Genomic DNA, 21,519 nt, shown 5'->3' on the forward strand with positions numbered 1-21,519 from the left:
TTTATCCTCAAGAGAAAAAAGAATTTTAAAGCATTGAAAATGGACTGGGGGCTTAACCCTTTCATCTGAATAAGCTGCATTCCTATAGGTGCACTCCACTAAGAGTACACGGTTTGCTTTATGTGCATGGTTTCATTTGGAAGATGGAGAGCAAGCTGGTTTTCCTTATTTCATAAAATCCCCAGATTTTAAGCATGTACACACACATTTCTACCAATAGAGAAATAAATATTTTTACAAATTCTTGTTTATTTGTGCAGAAGTACAAATATTTGTGTAAACAGCGGGTTGGTATCAGCTGGGATCTCCCCATACATAGTGTTTCAGCCAGAGTCAATGAAGCACTTAAACAGGTACTTCACTTTCAGCAATGTCTAGTTAGGTACTGACTGCGGGGATGTGGTGAGCTCTAGTACTCTTGGATTTAAAGGTTTAAGTCTGTGCTTAACATTTTCATTCTTTTTCAAAAGAATGAAAGCTATCTGTGACAATGCTGATTATATTTCTTCCTGAAAGAGTTTAAAAAGTAAACTACTTTGTGTATCCTATTAAGAAGTCTGAAATGTCTTTACTCCATTCTTTTCCTGTCCTTTAACAAAATTCACTGAACATTCACAAATGTAACTTACATTAATAAAATACAGCATTTTATATAAGACAATTAGTCATGAAACTCATTGCTCTTTTTAATATACTTGAAAATGCCCCAAACAAAGCATGTAGATCATGCTTCAGTAAGTCTCAGATCCATCAAGTAGGTGTTCCCTGCATATTTTAGTGCAGTAAGTGTCCATAGAGTACAATGAGTGTCATACAGAAAAGCAAAGTAAAATGGATGGTTTTAGTATATTAGCTACTAGGAAGCTGGTAGACTACAAGGACATCATAAATCTGAGGAGGATGATGAGATTCTGGCTTCCTTCTTCCTTGCGCTCCTACACAGGTGCCTTGTACCTATCCACACCTGGGCTGGAGCCTCTCTAACTGTCAATAAATGCTGTGGTATGATCATATGGTATGGATATACAAAGAAGGGAAGCTCTCCTTGACCTTGTATCTACTAAGAATCAATCTAGCAACTGATCAGCATCAATTTCTTTCCAAAGTCTGAAAAATAATTCCATAAACATAAGTCTCACCCTTGTTTCTTATAGTGGCTATACAAGAAATATATCAGCTCCAAAACTATGAAATAATTCATTTTTTAATTAAAAACATGCTATCAATATCCATACGACAGTTCAACTTGGGTGTTCCTTCCCCATTTTGTTGTACAAGCTGAAAAACTACCCTAAATGAGAAGATTGTTATTCACTGGTAGCTGAAGAAATGAAATAATTTATTCTAGCTGAGCATGAGTCTAATTTTCTTTAAAAGACAGGAAAGGATTGAAATAAGTCCCAAGAATGTTTTACAACCCTATCAGAATAAAAGATCAAAGAGCCTTAATTCCAACATTGTGCTTGCATAAATCAGCATGAAATATTAGTCTTTCAATGTATTTTTGTATCCTTTAAAAATAACATGAAATATTACCAAGAAATAAAGTAAAATATGCATCCAACCATATTGTTACAGAAATAATTATAGTGATGGCTGTCAAAGTGCAGCCATCACTACAGTATGGTTCTCCAGTCTCAAGTCAAAACTTTCTCTTATAAGTCTTAGTAAACAACTGTTTCTGGTCTGCCAGCTTATTTTGTACAAGTAAAGCTCATTGAAATTTCCCGCTTATTAAAGATGTGGCATTAGTTACTGTTTAGCAGTGCATACTTATCTTTCTAACCACAGTCTTACGAGGGCTCGTTTTTGCTTACCTGGTGATAAATATCCAAAGGAGCACTTGCAGTCATGAAGTAACCACATGGAGCGTCTTAGGAACCCTAAAACTGGGAACAAGGGTTCTGTTATGTTTTGGTTTGACTTTGTGCATGTAAAGGTGACTATTTTCTGAAACTTGAATTAAAAAATCAGTTGAACTAGTTTCCTGCTAATTGTATTTTGTGTGATGCAGTTTTGGAGTGTACCTTTACATTTACTTAAGGGGGCAGAAAGGAGCAGTGCTCTTGTGAAATCTAAGATAGAATAAATCAGGGTTCAGTTCAGAAGTTTGTCTGCCTTGATCTCATGCAGTTGCATTTTATAACTTTAGTTCCCATTGGTAAAGAGCTGATCATTATTCTTCATTTTTTCCCATTAATGTGTCTAGAACTGACATCTCCCATGAAAACCCCTCCTGTCATTTATTCATACTTTAGGAAAATACGGGATACAAAATGACTATCAAAGAGGAAGTTAGGTCTGATATGCACACAGAGATACCGGTCCATTTAGTGTATCTTTTTGTGTATACCAGTCAAATCTGTACAAATTTAAATCTCTCTAGAGGCATACTGAAATACATGGAATTCTAGAATGTAAAGCTACATGAAAAAATTTATAAGTAGTACGTATTTATCACAAAGCAATTAAATATCTTGGTTTGTTTATTCCAAAATTAACTTGGCACATTAATTTAACATGAAAAGAGTGATTTAATGAAGTCTTCAGAGAATTAGTATCTGCCCTTTGAATAAGTTATCTAAAATGCTATTTTGTTATGCAAAGCTATGTAAAATAAATTGCATTCAAGCAGTGGTTCAGAAAGTAGCTTATCGTAACCCAATGTTCATAAAGAAATGACATAAAAGATCTGGGGATCACTGCTTTGCTTTCAAGATCGGAAAAAATTAAGCAGAAATAGTCTTTCATTTGAAAACAGCTAATTTGACATGGAGATAATTATCTTGGTACTTTGAAATGTGATTAACTCTAATTATAGAGAGAAAAAAAACCTACAGGGAACAATGAAAACAAAATCTAAATGTGGAAGTGTGAGTGTGGACTGTCACATGTGTAATTCATGTGACATAGCAGGTCTGATTTTCTCCTGTATGCAACCATGTACACAAACTAGAAATTTCTATTTGCATCCATATTTATCTCTCAGTGTGAGAGCCACATGAGCATTGCTTGGGGTAAATGACTCACTTCTCTAATGTGTGTATGCATGAGCATGCACAGACACACAAGCTGAAACTGGCACCCAACTTAATGTAAATCTGGAATATTCCAGTTTTGTCCATGGGTTATCACACCATATTTCTAACAAGGTCGTTGTGTTGGTTCCACTAACGGGGTACAATAAGGCTACCCAAGCACCTGTGTCCTACACTAGGAAATACTGTTACTCATTGCACCTTTTTCTTTTACCAAATAAAGAAAAACATTATTCTCCCAATTTCATTGGGTAATATATTTGAAATACAAGGAATGATAGTATTAGATAGCTATCATTATTCTAAATGGATGGAAGCCTTATTCAGTGTCTGGCTTTCTTTTAACTAAGCTTAATAAACTTCTCCCTTCACTACTGTTTTCTGACAGAAACAATTTCTGTATTGTGTTGTTTTGGTTTTGCTTTATTTTTTAAGCATTACCCAGTATTTATCATAAATCATAGATTTAAACCAGGGATCATTCTCCTTGGGTGCACTGCCAGATGCAATAGTACATGCAAAAAAGAGAAATCAACATGAATTATTTGGTACTTTTCATACCAAAGACAGTTCCCAGGAGCTGTTCAGGGAGAGGAGGTCTAGAAGCCTGGCTGTCATTATCCACTTATGCATAGCTCATGAGGATACATGTGGCTTTTCATTTAAACAAATACTCTCATGCTCTTGTTTTATGGAAAATAGTAAATAGGATTATGGTTTTAAGGTTACGTATGTTGTACAAAGTTCTATACATTTTTCCCAAAGGATCTGACAGTTCTAACTGTCCCTGGACAATAAATGGATTATTAGTCTTCTGTGGGTTTTTCGAATCCCTATCAATCTGGCTTTTGAACAGGCAATGGTGTGCATTCTGTTACATTTTGGCCCTTTATCTCAAAATTGCATGCTGAGATATGTTTTGTTGAATAACTGCATTCTTTAACTTCATCAGTTGTTTTTTTTTTTTCTTTGTTTTTCTTTTCTTTTTTTTTTTTTTGTTTGTTTTAAATGAAGTTAAGTCTTTTTTGAGTCAGTTTCATTTACATACAGAGCTTGTTGGCTGCTGTGTTTGCACATACTAATGTAGAATACAGCTTCTAGGCTCTGCCAGCTTGGCCAGAGGTGTTTTAGTTCTGTGTTCCAATGCAATCTGCTGGAGCCAGGAAGCCTAAACCATTGTGCTGGGAACCAAACTATAACTCGAAGTTTTAATTCAAAGCTCCCAGCTTTGTGATGATGGATGCCTAATATTTTCAGCTTAAACCAAGTTCTCAGGGCAACTTAGCTTTTTAGTACCAGGTTTCCAGGCACCCAACACTCCCTGCTTTATGTTCAGAAACACCAGCTGATCCTCCATATTTTTAGGAATTTGTTAAAACCGGTATATTCATGTGTAATTTCCAATTTAGATGAATGAGTGCTTGTTTCAGAGGAAGATCCAGAAACAGACCAAAGCTCCTGAAACATGGTCTTGCCAGCTCTCTCCTTCTTGCTCTGTCTTTGCGATACAGCCCTTAGGAGGTAACACTGAAGAAGGGTCTGGAAGGGAATGCATCATGATAGGTGTGGAGGAGGATGAAAGCAGAAGGAGAGAAAGAAAACTCTGTAAGCACTTTGAGATAGGATCAAGAATTTTCTTCACAGGGAAAAAAAAAAATAAATCAGCAGAGGAATGAATAGGCAGGATGATGCCACAGGCTCAGGAAGAGGACTTTAATGGGGGTGTGCTGCTATGCTGAATGAGGGAGGGTATCAAGTACTCAGGGACCAAATTAGACTCATTGCCAGAGTCAGCTTAGTTACATAAAGGCAGATGAAAAATAGGGTGATAAATTCCCGAGTTGCCATCTGTAAGCTGGGGGCATTAAATCCAAATCTTTGGCCATTCCCATTAACAGCTGAGGAAATCATCAATAATTCTGCAGCAGTTTTTGTAATGGATAGTGGGGAAAAAAAAGAAGACTGGGAGTAGTGTTTATTCTGTAGTAAAACTCTTTCTGCTATTTAGTGTAGGGGAGCTTCTGATGGGTCTAGATAAATGACAGAATTTCCTAGACCTTCTCTACAGTATTAGGATGCTTAACAATGTGTTAAGTATGTAAAGTATTAAAACCAAAACAAACTAATGTTTTTCTCTTATGTTGTATCTGGAGATGTGTGCAAGGAAAACAAATGTCATTCAAAAACTAGTTCATTTCTCCTCTACACAGTACAACTATGGTAAATGTGGATGAATTATGTAGAGGATGTTACCTGACTTTATGTTCCTCATTAATTTTGTGTAGTTGTACTAAACTGAGAGATCTCTATCAAAACTGCTAATTTATCTGACTCAGCTTGCCTTTTCTATGTTCTCATTAATGTACTGGAGCAATCTCATTTGCCTTTTTTTTTTTTTTTAATAATGCAAGCAACATCCTTTCTAATTTATTTTTAATTTTAATCAGAATAGGAAAAAATCTAGTACTGTAGAAGTTGATGTTACAATAGCTGGGAATGAAATGCACACTGTAAAATGTTCAAAGCAAAAGATTTGTATTTAAATGCTGGGAAAGATCTGAGTATTGGGATAGAAGAGGGGATATTGGGATAGAAATGACACCAGCAGCTTTTCTGGTACTGAAGCAGTAAGAAGAAGCTTGAGCAGCTCAGAAGCCAGATGGGTACCCTCCTGCCCTTGGGCTGTGCAGAATTGCCTTGAGTATGCGTGACTGACGCGCTCCTACAGCAGTAACCTTTCACCTTTTTATTATGTCGTAGTCAGTGTCACTTGTACCTTCTGACATAGCACACAGTGACAACTTTTTGAAGATTCTCATGAGAACCCTGCTGAGGTTTAGCAGAGGTTGTTAATAGCCCTTCACCCCAGCACTGGGGCTGCACGTTGAAAACTCTCTAGGGCAAGGGAGGTGTCTTTATATTTTAGTTGCTGTTTAAAGTTTCTTGAGCAAGCTGATACACAGTAAACATGCTCACTGGCTTTTCTGTTTTATATTTAGTATGGCATGTGAAAATTTATTGCTCCAATTACCCACTTTACAGGGCAGCAGGGGTCTTTCCCTGTCTCCCTCGCTAGCTTCCATTGCACACAACCTTGCTGGGTTTTGAGGCCTGGCCCACTTGCCCCCTGCACAGCCCCATGGCTTCTCTCTGTGCCCCCAAGGCCATGTGCCTGCTGCATCGGGGTGCTCTGGGGATCAGCAAGGCACCACATGTCCTTCACATCCTTGCATCCCTCTTGCCAACTAACTTTCAAAATTATCTGCATAGCTCCTTTTGTTTTCATCTTCTTGTCTTCCATAAAGTTACTGTTTTCTTCATTCTGAAAAATGTTCTTTCTGAGAGTAAATTTGATTTGCAGACAGAGAGAAGATGATCCAGAGTAGGGCATGCTGGCAGAGCTCGAGGACTGAGAAAAATACACCATGCTGTAATGGTGTGTGTAAACCATGATGCACCTGCAAAAAAGTAACATGCCCTCATTGCACTTGTGCAATTCATATTCTGCCCGTGAAGTTGGGAGGAGGGTGCTGTGTTTCCAAATGACTTTGTTATTCTCCTCAGTAGTTCTAATATTTGCAGAAATGTTCAATTAGAGATAAATCTTTTCTAATTCCTTTGGATTTCATTGTAATAGTGTTAATCATGATGAATTCTTTCACTATTTAAAAAAATCAATTGTCAATTAGCTTTTATGGGGAATTATACACTGTGGTTAGTCATCATTTGAGCATTATGGCTTTATTTGACAACTATGTTATTAAAACATACAGTAATTTGCTTTTATTATAATCTATCTAAAAGCCAACACAAGTTTCAAAAATAATATGAGCTTTGGAATTATAATTAGAGCATTTTTTATTATGAATTATTTTATAATGCTGCATTACTGTTCAAAATTAATTATTCTGTGTGAAGAAAAATTTAATTAATGTATTATTTACAGGAACCAGATAGTTTACCTGCTTTTTTTTTTTTTTTTTTTTTTTTTTTTGTAATTGCTTGAAGAATAATGACTGTATTCACAAGATTTAAACAAGTAGATAATCATTCTGAAGTAAATAAGCTTGATTGAATAATTAAAGGTTTAAAAAATACTTTATTTTCAAAACACTGGACCAGGCCCTAAAACTTTGTATAACCAGAGGAAGACCTGTTCCCAGACAATCTGGAGGTTGGTGCTGTCTTGCAGGATTGGTCCAAAGTTTATTCAATCACTTTCATAAGCAAATGATGTAATACATGGACCTACCTCAGCTAATTCTGTAAGGAAGTGGTGCATCAGTTCGTAATGCTAGCAACAAATGGTATTAAGCAGATGTATGCATTATATTCTCATTATTTTGATTAAAGTCTATATGTTGTCTATAGTTGTCACAGCCTCTGTTTAAAAAGATGCTAAAGATGCTAAAGTAAATCATAATGGATACAAGCTGATCTCATTGCTGCAGTTAAAATTTGGAAAAAAAAAAAAAACAAAAAAAAAAAAACAAGGAAATTTGTGATACTTCTGTTACTATTATCAGTGGCACTTGGGGCAGAAAAGATCAGAATGCTATTCAAAAAGTGGATGATGAAGAGTGAAAATGAAGAATTGATGATATCCCAGATAACATCCCATGTTGAGATATTCTTCCCAGCTGTTGGGTATATCAAAGATCATCCTTCTCTTGCCAGAGATATTTATTGACCATAGCTTTCATTACAGAGCAGCCAAGTACCAATAATCTAAAATATATGCAAGTTTTAAAAGTCTCTATTCAAGTTTTAAACCTTTTTGCTTATGAGGAATGTTCTTACTGGCCTTTCCCTGTCTCATCTGGGAGATGAAATGCGAGCTATATATTTGCTCTGGAATTGGCTTGGCTCTGAGGGAGCCATTACAGTTGCTATTCAAACCTCAGGATTCAGCGTATCTTAGAGTTATTGTGTTCTTCTATTCAGTGGAGTATTCTAGTGTAGGTGGTGCAATGTGAAATCAGACTGTATAAACCTTGGCTCTATAAACATTTTTACACTGAAATCTTCTCTACAGTAATAATAATAACAATAACTTTACCAGTTAACTGTTACCCACTATACATAGGCTACTTTATTCAAGGAGCCCTAAATAACTCTTAGAAATCTGTTGCTTCATCAGAGATATAAAATGAAGGGCAGATTATGGCAACTGAGAAAGATAATTACCACTGCCACTGAGCCCTTGGCTGAATAACCTCTCTGTGGAGCATAAGAAATAGTGCATGAGGTCACAGCAGGCCCACCCCTTCTACATCATCACGCAGTAGCAAATACTTTGGGGAAGGGCAAAGAAACAGTAAGACTAGTGTTGTCCTTCCTCGGAATTTACAGTCCCGGTTCCCAGCAGTCATCTGCAGTAGGTTTCTCCTGAACCAGGGACTAAGCCTCAGGTGTTGTGTTCAAAGCCACAAATGGACCTTCCTCTGCAGATTTTCTGTTCTGTTCCACTTTTAAGCCACCTGTGTTTAAATGCCTTCCATACATTCTGGTGCAATGTCATCTTGTGTAATAAGTATTTTCTTTCTTTCTTTTTGCATTTGTTGTTTGATGATTTCTCTGCGTGCTTTTCATTCATTCTTTGCTCTTTTATTTGTTGTTAATCTGGGAGATGATCTAAATGATGCAAAGCTTTGTCTGGTAGCTGAGCTGTCTTTGCTATGGCAAGCCTCATCCTGAAACCAGAAAATTCTTCTCTGCCTATTTAAATATGTCTTTCAAAGAGCAGTGCATTGAGCAGTGTTGCTTGGGTTCCTAGGCCACTGCAGAGCTGTAAAATGTTTCCTGAGCATCTTGCTCACCTGCCTGTGCCCTTTCTGTGTGGGGGCACTCATCCGATTGCTATTTACAAACTGGAAATGAGGTGGGGTTAAATACTACACCAGCAGAAGATGTAGCCTACTTCAACGTGTTCCTTAAGATTTCTGTTTATTACTGTTCTTGCTTTACTGTTCTCTTCTGATTTGTACTGCATGATACATCAATTTCAGAGAATTTAAATTCAGGTTGATCATTGACCTAATGTATTGTCCCAATGGGAGAGGAGTAGGAGTCTGTGAAGAATCTGCAGAGAGCATGAACCACTATAATTTGTAAATTGAACTGGCTGGGGGTGGATTACATCACTTTAATCAGTTTTTCAACTTACCATGCTGTTCTACAATTAATTGTATTTCAAGCATTGCTGGTCCTTATCAGACAGTGTCTTTATGCCCCGTGTATATAAGTGTAACCATTAGACAGAATGAGTTAGTTATATCAGAGATGATTACATAAATGAATCAGAAATAAATTATGTTGCATATAAATACAGGTTTCAGTGGTCACATTGAAAGACATTAACAGAAAGTCAGAAACTGGAGACGAGCAAGTGACAACCTAATCTTGGCCTAAATAAAATATGAACCAAGAATAATGAAAGCACTGCAACTTAGGTTCTCACAGAGTTGGAAGAGTTTTATCAAAAAGTGCAATTAGTTGTCAAAAACATCCCTAAGCCATGACTTTCTTGTATCGCTTGAAGACTTCAAAGCAGTATGTCATTCAGGAATACACACTACAGTGCAACTGGGATGCAGCTTAGAAGATAATAGTAATGGCAGTCTTTGAGATCCTTAGATGAAAGTATTTTTATAAATATGAGTTAATTGAGCTGCTAAAGATAATTGTAGTTAAGGACTTCAGTATTATTTCATTGTAATTTATTGCAGAATAGAAATATCAACAGATAAATGTAGATGTTTCCAAAAGCTGCACAGAAAATAGTTTTGCAGCTAAGTCTAAAGGCTGTAACAGAGACAAACATGTGCACTGTTCGGATCTTTTTTCTCTCATGAAGATCAAACTGATACTGATTAATTATAGGGGGAAATATACAATACAGTTTTGCATTGCTCAAGCACCTAAAAAACAGCTAGAAAACAAGACTTCTAATGCTCACTTAGGTAAAGACAGTAAAAAAGCAGCGTACAAGAAGCTGGCAAAAATGCTAATAGAGTATATCTCACCTGGGAGAAACATACTGATAGACTACTGATAAATGAAAGACAGCAGAAAACCACAGTATGGGGCAGTTTCTACCACCTCTGAGCTTTGTGGAAAGTAAATGGAAGGGAAAATAACTTAAATACCATGAGCATGATGGGAAGAAGTGCATTCACAGATTCAAGAGATTTTTTCTTTGCAGGTTGCTAAATCTTCACCACCAAAGGAACAGAGGCTGTGATTCTGGCTATACTGTACACAGTGGGACTTTGGCATTCAGGAAATTGTGGTTCATTAGTGTTTCATGGCACATTTATTTTGCCACTTAAGGTTGAAGCCCCACAGCGCCATTCAGTTTAGTACATAAAATGAGATGGATTTAGGCCACCATTGTACCTGTGTGCTGTATGCTTCAATTGCAACGATCTGTTTCATGATGACCTGGATATCTTTGAAGACATTTCTGTTTTCCTTGTGTTTTTTTTTTTTTGTTTTGTTTTGTTTTTAAAAAAAAGGATTATTTAAAACAATATTTATTTATAGACTGGTGGGCTTTGCACATAAAGTCTGCCCCAACTTATATAGAAGAACATTTAAAATATTTTAAGTTACAGAATAGGACATACTGAATGGGCAAACAACATGCTTTCTTTCCATAGGATCTTTGGCTGAATTAATCCAGTTTGTGTGCAAACAGCTACAATGTGGTTGAAAGAGTTACACTTTCAGTATTGCACTCTTCATACTTTTTGTAGGATAGCTTCACACTTTTTATTTTTTCTCATGTCCTACTTCTACTGCCCTTGCTACAACTTAAAGCCTTTATTTTATCTGTCCATGGTAAATGTGAATAGTGCTTGATAGTTTTCACTTGTATCAGCCGAGGCTGTTACCGTTTATCTTCTCAATGTTGATTAGGCTGAACAATCTGATTTCCTTCCTTCAACCCTCTCTCTCGCTCACCTTTTCTAGACCTCTACTTATTCTTGTCCTCCTCTTCTGGAGTCTCTCCAATATCCAACACTGTTTCCTAGAAATGTCTGGTTCCATTTGGACCTTCATGAATGCTAATACAGAACATGTAAGCCCTATTTTTGCATCCAAGCTAGACATTTGCTTTTTTTTTTTTTTCCACAGCCCTATGATGATATTGTTTCATTCTCAGTTTGTGAGCAACTGTAATTGAAATTGTCTTGCATTTTAGTCATGTCTTTTAAGATGTTGGTGTCCTTTGCTTGTTCAATTTCATCTTCAAATCTAAGTATGTTGCTATTCTACTACCCAACTTGCTATTGAAAGCGCTCAATATTGATATGACCCAAATCTGTAACTCCCACTTGTTTCTTTCATCCTTCAAAAGCTATTTGTGCCTGGCGGTGATCGCTAACTACTCTTTAAGGACTACTTTTCAGTCAGTTCCCATGCGTTCATTTGAACTTTGTTTCCTTGACTTGCTCCTAAAAGATCACAGCACCTTATTAAAGCTAAGTCCACCTTGTTTGCTTCCCCTGATCAAAATCAACCATGACTCCAGGACATTACCACTAATCTTCCAGACTTCTGTTAATCACAGAATCACAGAATCACAGAATTTCTAGGTTGGAAGAAACCTCAAGATCATCAAGTCCAACCTCTGACCTAACACTAACAGTCCCCACTAAACCATATCCCTAAGCTCTACATCTCAATGTCTTTTAAAGACTTCCAGGGATGGTGACTCCACAACTTCCCTGGGCAGCCTGTTCCAATGCCTAACAACCCTTTCGGTAAAGAAGTTCTTCCTAAGATCCAGCCTAAAACTCCCCTGGCGCAACTTAAGCCCATTCCCCCTTGTCCTGTCACCAGGCACGTGGGAGAACAGACCAACCCCCACCTCGCTACATAATCTACCCATCAGTCCTGGTTTGGTTTTGTTTGGTTTTGTTTTGTTTTGGGGCTTACAGGTGCAGTGGAAGTGAAGGGCCCAGAGTTTTTAAGTGTGCTCACAGTGCAGCGCGCACGGAGTGGCACTGCTCTCTGTGTGAGCAGCTGAGGGATGTGTTATCTACTGCAGAGCAGGTGACCTGCTGGTATAAGTGGAAATATGTTTATCAGGGAAATCAGATGAACTGAAAAGGTAGAGGATGAAAAAATTGGAAGATAAATAGCACTAGCAATGACAACCTTTAGTGACCTCAGTGGAGCAGCTTAGAGATGACAAGAAATTCAGGCTGAAAATAGTTGGTGATTTATAGACTGTGTGTCAGAATGGCCCACATTGATGGGTGTGAATTAGAAGTAAGGACAGATTATCTGTCAAAATAGGAAACTGTCTTCAAAAACAAATGTTTCTGAAAAATGATTGGCACAAGGTAAGAAGATCTTTGTCACATTCAATTAAATTAAATGATCAAGAACAACTCTTCCAGTAGGTTAAGAGAAGTGAGCAGGACAAGCTGAGTGACACTGTAATTATGGCCTAAAATTATCGGATGCGTGTCCAGCCTTTCAAAAGCTGGTATAGAAGATACCCTAATAATGATGAAATCATTACATTTTAAGAGCCTGACATTTACTCATTTGCAGGTACATATACATGTGTATGTAGTTATTTTTCTTTTCTCAGAGTTTGTCTACCAGATATACAATGTAGATACACCTTGAGAGCCAAGAGCAATGTTTTATTTAGGTGGAAGCAATGCAGAAGTTTTGAAGCAGTTACTCATCTTCTTAACCAGTGTCAAGTATAGTGGCTAGGAGAGTAATATCTTTAATTTGTATTGCAATCATAAGCAGAAGTATTAAAAAAAAATGGAAACAACCATAAATAGTTGTTTCTGCTATGGAAATATTAAAGGCCAATAAAAAAAAAAAAAAAAAAAAAAAAAAAAAAAAAAAGAAAAGAAAAGAAAGCATCTTAGGAGCTGTATAAAAAAAATAATATTGCCGTACATATGCTGTCTTCTTATCAGGCAGTCAAAATTGATGCTGTTGTGGGGAAAGAGTAATTGCTAGGTCAAAAGTTGCAATGCCATTATGGATATCAGGTACTCCAGTGGGAAATCTATCAGCCAAACCTTGTTACAGGTATTTAATTCTAACTTGCAAAAGACCCCAGTGTACTTCAAATCTTTGGGATATATATAATTCCGGACAAACTGCTAGAAAAGCTACTGAAACTCATGGTATTTTAGTATTTAAGACAAAATTACCATTCAGTAGGAACTGAAAAGAGAGGGAAAAAAACCAGCTGTAGACTGTCACAACTGAGAGGTTCTTCTGAAGGCAGGGGTTAAGTGTTCTACAGGTGACATTTCAGACTGACATCTGAAATGCTCTATCACACTTGTTGCGATTCAGAAGGAAAGCTCTGTTTTATTTCAAATAATAATGCTGCCTAAAGGGTGCTGTCATCAGTGGCCCACTCTACATGAATTATACAAAATAGCTAGGGTTACAAAATAAACTGCTTGTATTATCCTCTTCCTCCTCCTGCCCTAAACACCAGCCTAACAAAAACCCCCAATGCCTCTAACCTAAGAGATAAATCTGATCTTACTTAGCTGCATCTTGCTATTCCTATAACCTGTTTAAGTGTAGGCATGAGAGGAGAATTTTTGTATGCACAAAGCCTCCCCCCTTGCATAAACAGACATTTATTAAATAATTTTCTATCATGTTTTTGAGTACTCTGTTTTAATTATTAAATACCCTTAAACATAAAATGCCCTGAATCTGCTATGAAATTCTGCAGTTCTCAATAGCTCTTTGGTCTGATGGCCATGCAAACCAATAGCCAATTCACCAAAAAAGCAGCCTCTTCAGGAAGCTGGCATTTCTTATTTGTGGTATGAATTAGAAAATTTACCCTATGAAAAGGGCAAAACAACTCATTATGTATGGTGGTAATGACTGTAATTAGTAGTGGTAGTGAGAGCTCCTTCCAAGGGCATCTCTGCCCTCAAGGTGATTTGGAACCCAGTCCTGGCCATCAGCACATCACTGCATGGAGGGTTATCACTGCTGGAGTCATGCTTCTCTGATTGGGACTTTGGGCCTTCTGGGGCTTCTTGTCCCAGAAAGGCCAATGCAGTAGCTGGGCACGACTCTCACAAATCACAGAATCAGAGGCTGGAAAGGACCTGTAGAGGTGATCTACACCCTTCTTGCTTAAGGACAAAGGACAGCTGCCCAGGAGTCTGTCCTGTTCAATTTGAATTATTACTATATATTTTTTTAAATTTTGTACCCATAATTGTAGCACAAAAATATGAGATTATGGAGATTTAAAAAAACTATTTCTCAAATTCTAATAAATCCAAATTCTTTTCCAGTGCACGCTTGGCTTGTTACAAATGACCTTTTTGCAACTACAAGGAGAACAAAGCCTTTAACTGAAGAGAGGACGGAGGCTATCACATCTGCATTGTCTATGAAGCAATACTTCAACTTCTGTCATCAGTCTGGTGAAGCAGAGGTACTGCTGGCTTCTCATGTGTAGAGTAAAAGCTGTTCTGCTCACAGACATGCCATATCATGGCACTACGTTAGTTGTAGACTGGTAAGATTGCCACCAAGTTAGTATGACGTAATTTAAATAGCAGCTTATCCTGTAATTTTATGGATGGACATTTAAGCCCAACCATGACATGCTAGATTTCACTTGTGAATTCAGAAACTGCCCTGGTCACTCCCCAATTTACAGGGAGCTAATTTACTCTTAGCACAGTTACTCAGTGTCTATATAAACCATGATGAGGCCTAAGTAATCTAACTGTGGGATTAAAAGAAGACATTTTTAGGATAGTAGTAACCACTTGAGAGTTGAAGAGCAATGCTTTAATTTATATTAAATTTATATTTTTAACTATTTCAGAAGTTAGTTAGCTTTTCTTGAAATACAAAATTTGAGTAAAGAAAGATCCACTATATAACACAGGGCACATATATGACCAATTATTTGCATACAAGCTTGGGAACATCTCTTGCATTTCTTGTGTAGTGTGATTTATTATACAAGAAAGTCTTGAGAATGCTTTTGTAGACATAGTGATAAGGTGTAAAGCTTAAAGTTATGAAATTGTAGAATGCATACCTAAAAATTCCAGTAGTAGTTATCTGTGATCATTTTCCTACCTGAATTGTCTTAGAACAGGTGAGCTATAGTCATCAATACTCTGCTTAATTCTATTTAGTTTCAGCTTTAATCCAGCTGTCAACACAGCTTTACATGAGGCATATGCGAAATATATGAGATGTGAGACAAACTATCCCAGCCCACTTAATGCACCACAAGACACAAAGTGATCACAGAACAGCAGTGAACAACACAAAGCATACAGGAAGTAGCAGATAGATGTTTTTTTCCTTCTGGAAACAGCAAACCTTGTTTCTCCCTATATGTTGCCTAGGCACTTAATTGCTATCTTTGTTTTGTACCACTGGCACGACCAATGCTAGTTAAATCTACTGGTTTCAGGCTGTATTTGTTTCTCCATAGCCCAGGGGTCAGCATTAAGGTAAAAGAGACTTCAAAGTTTTAGCTTTTATTGACCTTAGCCTATGAGCGATGTGAAATATTTATTTTCACACAAATCATGTGGATCTTAAAAGTCTGATTATGTATAAACCTTTTGCTACATTTAACCTTAAAGATTAGTCCAGACTGAGTGGTTCTTACAATTTAGTGTTCACTGTTGAGTTCCCCTTTCTCAGTTTGCTAGTGGAAGCATCAAAGATTTTCCAGTGTTCTAAGTATATGATCTAATGTTTAGGTGTGTATAACATTCAGCCTCATCTGGAAATTAAAAAAAATATATATTGAAATTCTACTATGACACATTTACTTTTTGTCTGCATCATCATAAAATTAACATTGCTACCCTAGTAGCTAAACAACAATACCCAGCCTCTGAAGAATTTAAAATAACTTTTCCATGTTTGTATTTATGTATTTTTCCCTTCACTTCCCTCAAAAACAAACAAAACTACATAGGAAGTAAAAGGATCGCATTTAATATGATTCTATACTGAAACTGACTCCAGTGTTAGAAGTTCATTGTAGGATTTTTTAAAAGGTGTTTCTTACTATACTGCAGTATAAACTAACTACAAGTAATGAATATATGTGGTACAGAAAAGCTGTGGCTGTGTAGTTCATTATCAATATTGAATCAGCATCCCTTCAGGAGGGCTGCATAAACATATTTGGGGTATGCTGTGGTATCTCTTTGACAAGACACACTAAGAACACAAACACACATTATCATAGAACGAGTGCTCACTCAAAGTTTTTATTACAATTGAACATAGGGAAGTATTCGAACATACTTCAGGTTGAGTCAAGACAGCTAATGTTTATTCAGGATCATCTGGTTTGACAGTATCCCAGAGGATCAGTTAACCCTTTTGAGTGTACATTCATCAGAACAAGAAAACGAGCAAGCACTTGATTATTCAGCCAACAACAACTACGTCATCACTAATAAACTGGTAAGTTGGAACCTCAAGGTTAAGTGGAGCAGGACCTTTCCTGATTCTGCCAGAAGCATCATAATGGGACCCATGGCAAGGGCAGTAATAACCACCAAAATCTCCAGAGTTAGCAATTGGTACACAACCCAGATGAGTACAGACACCTATTAATATGACCCATTCTGGCTTCTTTACTCTGTCTAAATCATGCTGTGGATCCCTCAGTTGAGACAGATCAACTTCAGCTTCCTGATTAATCTCTGCTTGGGTTCTGTGGCGCACAAAGAGGGGCTTCCCCCTCCACTTGAAAGCCATGTTCTTGCCTTCCGGAATGTCAGACAGCTTGATTTCAATCTTTGACAATGCTAGCACATCAGCAGAAGCACTGAGGCTGGAAATAAACTGGGTGACAGCATTCTTAGCAGCATACGCAGCAGTTACACATGTTGTTGCAGTCAGCAGGTAGGAAAACCCTTTTCTAGCTTCACTGCTGCTTTGAGAAGATGCCGTGGCATCTAGCACATCTTGACGACGGTAGGCAGAGAAGTCAGGTACTGTGACATCATTATGGACACAACGCACGGTGGCAGGTGCTGCAAGAAAAACAATATGAAACGACAACACTTTCAGTTAAAAAGTAACTAACATAAAATATATTATATTTTAATTAAGTTTTTCAAATGATGGGTAAGTTATTTCAAAGTCTTGGTAGCATTCCTGTAATTATACATTTCAATTCTAAGTTGTAAGCAAATGGTTACTAGATGGTATTTTTGGTAGATAACAAGTGATTTGTGAATTATTCCATTTTCCATTCAGTGAAAATGTTATGAAACCTGTTAAGGACATAGTAGGACCTGCAAGCAGTTATGGGTTTAAAGTTTTTGTTGTTGCTTTTTTCAAATTTCAAGGAAAAAATGTTACAGAATACAGTAACTATCTGAGAAAAGACAGACATACTTTCTGCTCAAACATTTCCCTTAAAAACATGGTATGAAGAAATTTGATTTATTTTGACTTAATTTCCATGCTCTTAATAATCTTCAGTGTCATTTTTAAGATTAAAAATGCCAAATCAGACACCCCCTTTAGAGAAGTTTAAACTGCTGTCAAAGCTAACTGTCCCAGTAAGTGATTTTTAAATCTTTCAAACTCCAGTATCTAGTTTTTCAGATTGGGTACACAGAAGTGATTAGGAATAAATTTAGTCAATATCTAGTTCCCAAATTTGCGAGATTCCCATTTTAAACCAGTGTGCTAAACTGTCAAGATGTGGCCTTCCATTACCTTCTCCAGCGCAGGAAAGCTGCCTCCCTCAATAAAAATCTAGTATGCTAGGGAAAAGAACACACTAAGGGCATTATTTGCTAAAATACAACCTCTGTTACTTGACAAGAACTATTTAGTCTTAGTTTTTTCTAGCAGTTGGCACAAGGTTAACATAGGTTAATAGAAAGCGTTCGCTCAGAGTACTCAAAATAGCTCTCAGATCTATATCCAATATAATGGGGAAAGTATTTACATTTATGTACAATTAACTCAGCAAAGAGAAGGTATTTGCTCTAGGATATAAATTGCAGAGAAAGTAAACTGAAAATTCTCTGAGAGCAAGCCATACTAACTTACCACTTTTTTTTAATATATTCATTGTAAAGTGTGACAATGTTAACTGAAGCTAAGAATAAGACAATATATCAACTATGTTAATTATAGATCTCTAGAATTTCCACCTGAACATATCCTTTACAGCTGAGTGTCAGGTGAAGTCTATGGTTCTAATCACTACAGGCACAGCAGTCTCTAAGACTTGCAGAAATATCCTAGTTTACAGCATGGTACAAACTGTTGCTATATGCCCAACATCAGCAGATAAGGAAGCTCAATTTCACTTCAGTAGAAACTGGTTTCCTGAAATATAAAACACTGCAGCAATTTGAATGCTCCCTTTTTTAATACCACACTGGGACCCTAGATCGGCATTACAGATTTCCACGTATGCATCAAAAAAGACAGCAGTAGCATCAACCTTTTTGTCCTTTCCTGTGTTCTTGCAAAAAAAAAGTGGAAGGCACTGAACCTGTAAGTGTGGTTTGAAATAACACTGATCAGCAACTCTTTTTATCTCTTAAGAATAATACAGGGCTGCTTATGCAGCACATCAAACAAATAGGAGTGGCCCTCTACTTCTATCCGTTTTCTGTATTTTATGAAATGAGTAGGGGATACCATTTTAAAATGTACATGCAATTGGTACAAAAGATCCTTCATTTGGGGAGTAAAGTAACCTTTCAAAAATGCTTCTTGTATCTCATACTAAATCTATGTAAATTTGTTCCTTTGTTCCTCTAAAGAGCTTTTTGGCCTAATACATCTCATCTCCCTTAGCGTGAGTGCTTCAGACCAGCTGGCTTGCCATCAGCAGCAGAAGCAGGCTGCATTCCAAAAGGCTGCAGCTTGCATGTCCGTGGGCACATCCCATCCCTGAATCCATGAGGAACACGGCATTAGCCACAATCTTGAAGTCTTGCATTAACTCGATGCTGTCAAATACATCTTGAGGGTGGGACGTGGGTATCACGTCTGCTGGTGAATACGTGTCACCCTGCTTTTGGCAAACCGCCTTCACTGCACATATGCATGTGAGCAGACGCAGTTTCCAAGTGCTGAAAAGCCGCACCTGTGAGACTACAACCACAGTAACAACGGGCTGGGCTCTGCTGGCGTTTCACAGAGAACCACTGTCCTCCGGCCACAAGCTGGATTCGGCAAGCACTGACTGCAGCACCTCGATCGGGATTTCCCTGCCCCTTCCAGATGCCAAACAGCCCCCCTAGCCCCCGCCAGCCCGCAGCCCCTCGAGCGCCTCCGCCTTACCACAGACCGGCCCCGGGGCCAAGCCCCGCGCCCCTCGGGGCTCCACCAGCCCGAGCGGTGCGCGCCGCCCCTGCCGAGGCCGCTGGGCCCCCGCTGGCCTCGCTTCCCCCCGCCCCACGGGCCCCGCTGCCGCTGGCGGCCGCCCCCGGCCCGGCCCCGCGCCCGTCCCGGCGGCCCCTCGGCAGGCCCCGCGCCCGGCTCCCCGCCGCCACCCCCGGCCCGGCCCGGCCCGCACCGTTGAGGCTGGCGCTGGCGACGAGCCCCCCCCGGGCCGCGCGGCCGCTCAGCGACTCCCGGCAGAGCAGCGGCCGCCGCAGGTCCAGCGGCACCTTCTCGGCCCGCAGCGCCGGCGGCGCCAGCGCCTTGAGCGGGCCGGGCACGGCGTGAGCGGCGGCCGACAGGTAGGGCGCGAAGGGCCCGGAGCGGGCGGCCACGGACAACATGGCGGCGGCTGCGGCGCTGCCCGGTCACCGCCGCGACCTTCCCGGCCGGCGCCCCGCGCTGACGTCACAGCGGGGCCGGCCCCGAGCCGCCGTCACCGCGCCTCGCGGCCCGCCCCGCAGGCGGCTCGCGGCCGGGAGGGGCTGCGGCTGCCGGGCCCCGGGGGGCGGGGGGTGCGGGGGCGCCCGTCAGACCTGCGGGATTGAAATCCTGCCTTAGAATGCCTCAGGTGATATTTGTAAGCAAATCGAAACCATGACATTTTAGAATCTTTCAAAGGATGGTTCAGGAAATACTGCGGGGACATCTGGGCAGTCAGGTGCCCCTCCTGTAGGTACAGAGGGATCCAAACAAAGCAACGAGATCCCAAAGCACCTGGGAGGGGTTTCCCTCGGTAGTTCTCCTCCCTCGGTAGTTCTTGGAGTTCTACAGGCAGCTGACAGAAGTTGTGCAATCATCCACGCTTGTTCTTGTGGGGGACTTCAACCTCCCTGACATATCCTGGAAGCACAACACAGCCCAGAGGAAGCAGTCTAGGAGGTTTCTGGAGAGCGCAGAAGACAGCTTCCTGATGCAGCTGGTTAGTGAGCCTACCAGGGGAGGTGCCCTGCTAGACCTTCTCTTCACAAACAGAAGGACTGGTGGAGGATGTGATTGTCGGGAGCTGTCTTGGGCAGAGTGACCATAAAATGGTAGAGTTCTCCATTCTTGGAGAAGCCAGGAAAGGGACCAGTAAAACTGCTGTACTGGACTTCTGGAGGGCTGACTTTGAGCTGCTCGGGACACTGGTTGGTAGAGTCCCTTGGGAGGCGGTTCTGAAGGGCAGAGGAGTCCAGGAAGGCTGGGCGCTCTTCAAGAGGGAAATCTTAATGGCTCAGGAGTGGTCTGTCCCCATGTGCCCAAAGATGAGCCGGTGTATAAGAAGACCGGCCTGGCTCAACAGAGAATTATGGCTTGAGCTTAGGAGAAAAAAAGAGGGTTTATAATGTCTGGAAAAGAGGGCAGGCAACTTGGGAGGACTATAAGGATGTTGTGAGGCAGTGCAGGGACAAAATTAGGCACAACAACCCCAAGCAGTGCTCCAGGCTGGGAGATGAATGGTTGGAAAGCTGCCAGGTGGAGAAAAACCTGGGAGTATTGGTTGATCGTCGGCTGAATATGAGCCAGCAGTGTGCTCAGGTGGCCAAGAAGGCCAACAGCATCCTGGCTTGTATCAGAAACAGTGTGACCAGTAGGGCTAGGGAGGTGATCGTCCCCCTGTACTCGGCTCTGGTGAGGCCGCACCTCGAGTACTGTGTTCAGTTTTGGGCCCCTCGCTACAAGAAGGACATGGAGGTGCTTGAGTGGGTCCAGAGAAGGGCGACGAAGCTGGTGAGGGACCTGGAGAACAAGTCCTACGAGGAGCAGCTGAGGGAGCTGGGCTTGTTCAGCCTGGAGAAAAGGAGGCTCAGGGATGACCTTATTGCTCTCTACAGGTACCTTAAAGGAGGCTGTAGTGAGGTGGGGGTTGGTCTGTTCTCCGATGTGCCTGGTGACAGGATGAGGGGGAATGGGCTAAAGTTGCGCCAGGGGAGTTTTAGGCTGGATGTTAGGAAGAACTTCTTTACCGAAAGGGTTGTGAGGCATTGGAATGGTCTGCCCAGGGAAGTGATGGAGTCACCATCCCTGGAGGTCTTTAAAAGACGTTTGGATGTTGTACTTAGGGATATGG

At 39.9% G+C, this 21,519-nt stretch overlaps 1 protein-coding gene and 1 long non-coding RNA gene across 2 annotated transcripts in view; one reads left to right on the plus strand and one right to left on the minus strand.

Moving 5' to 3' along the window:
• LOC101804338 (uncharacterized) overlaps positions 1–21,519 on the plus strand; it is a 350,024-nt gene that overhangs the window by 279,185 nt on the left and 49,320 nt on the right. Inside the window, exon 5 of the long non-coding RNA XR_011812257.1 lies at positions 14,354–14,496. This is a non-coding gene — a long non-coding RNA (uncharacterized lncRNA). The remainder of the gene's footprint in view (positions 1–14,353; positions 14,497–21,519) is intronic.
• UQCRFS1 (ubiquinol-cytochrome c reductase, Rieske iron-sulfur polypeptide 1) lies at positions 16,282–19,873 on the minus strand. Its single transcript, XM_027466929.3, has 2 exons — positions 19,603–19,873; positions 16,282–17,086 (listed from the first exon to the last, which is right to left on the minus strand). Exons 1-2 carry the CDS (start codon positions 19,808–19,810, stop codon positions 16,476–16,478), a joined length of 819 nt encoding a protein of 272 aa, XP_027322730.1. The 5' UTR covers positions 19,811–19,873; the 3' UTR covers positions 16,282–16,475.

Source organism: Anas platyrhynchos, chromosome 12, assembly GCF_047663525.1.
Source record: "Anas platyrhynchos isolate ZD024472 breed Pekin duck chromosome 12, IASCAAS_PekinDuck_T2T, whole genome shotgun sequence".
In the NCBI taxonomy this organism is placed as follows: Eukaryota; Metazoa; Chordata; class Aves; order Anseriformes; family Anatidae; genus Anas; species Anas platyrhynchos.

What these genes read in the sequence shown, in the direction of transcription:
- UQCRFS1 (XM_027466929.3), bottom strand. Translation starts at nt 19,810, where the DNA reads ATGTTGTCCGTGGCCGCCCGCTCCGGGCCCTTCGCGCCCTACCTGTCG. An exon ending in CGCCAGCGCCAGCCTCAACG is followed by an intron (nt 17,087 to 19,602) that starts GTGCGGGCCGGG and finishes TTTTTCTTGCAG; the next exon opens with CACCTGCCACCGTGCGTTGT.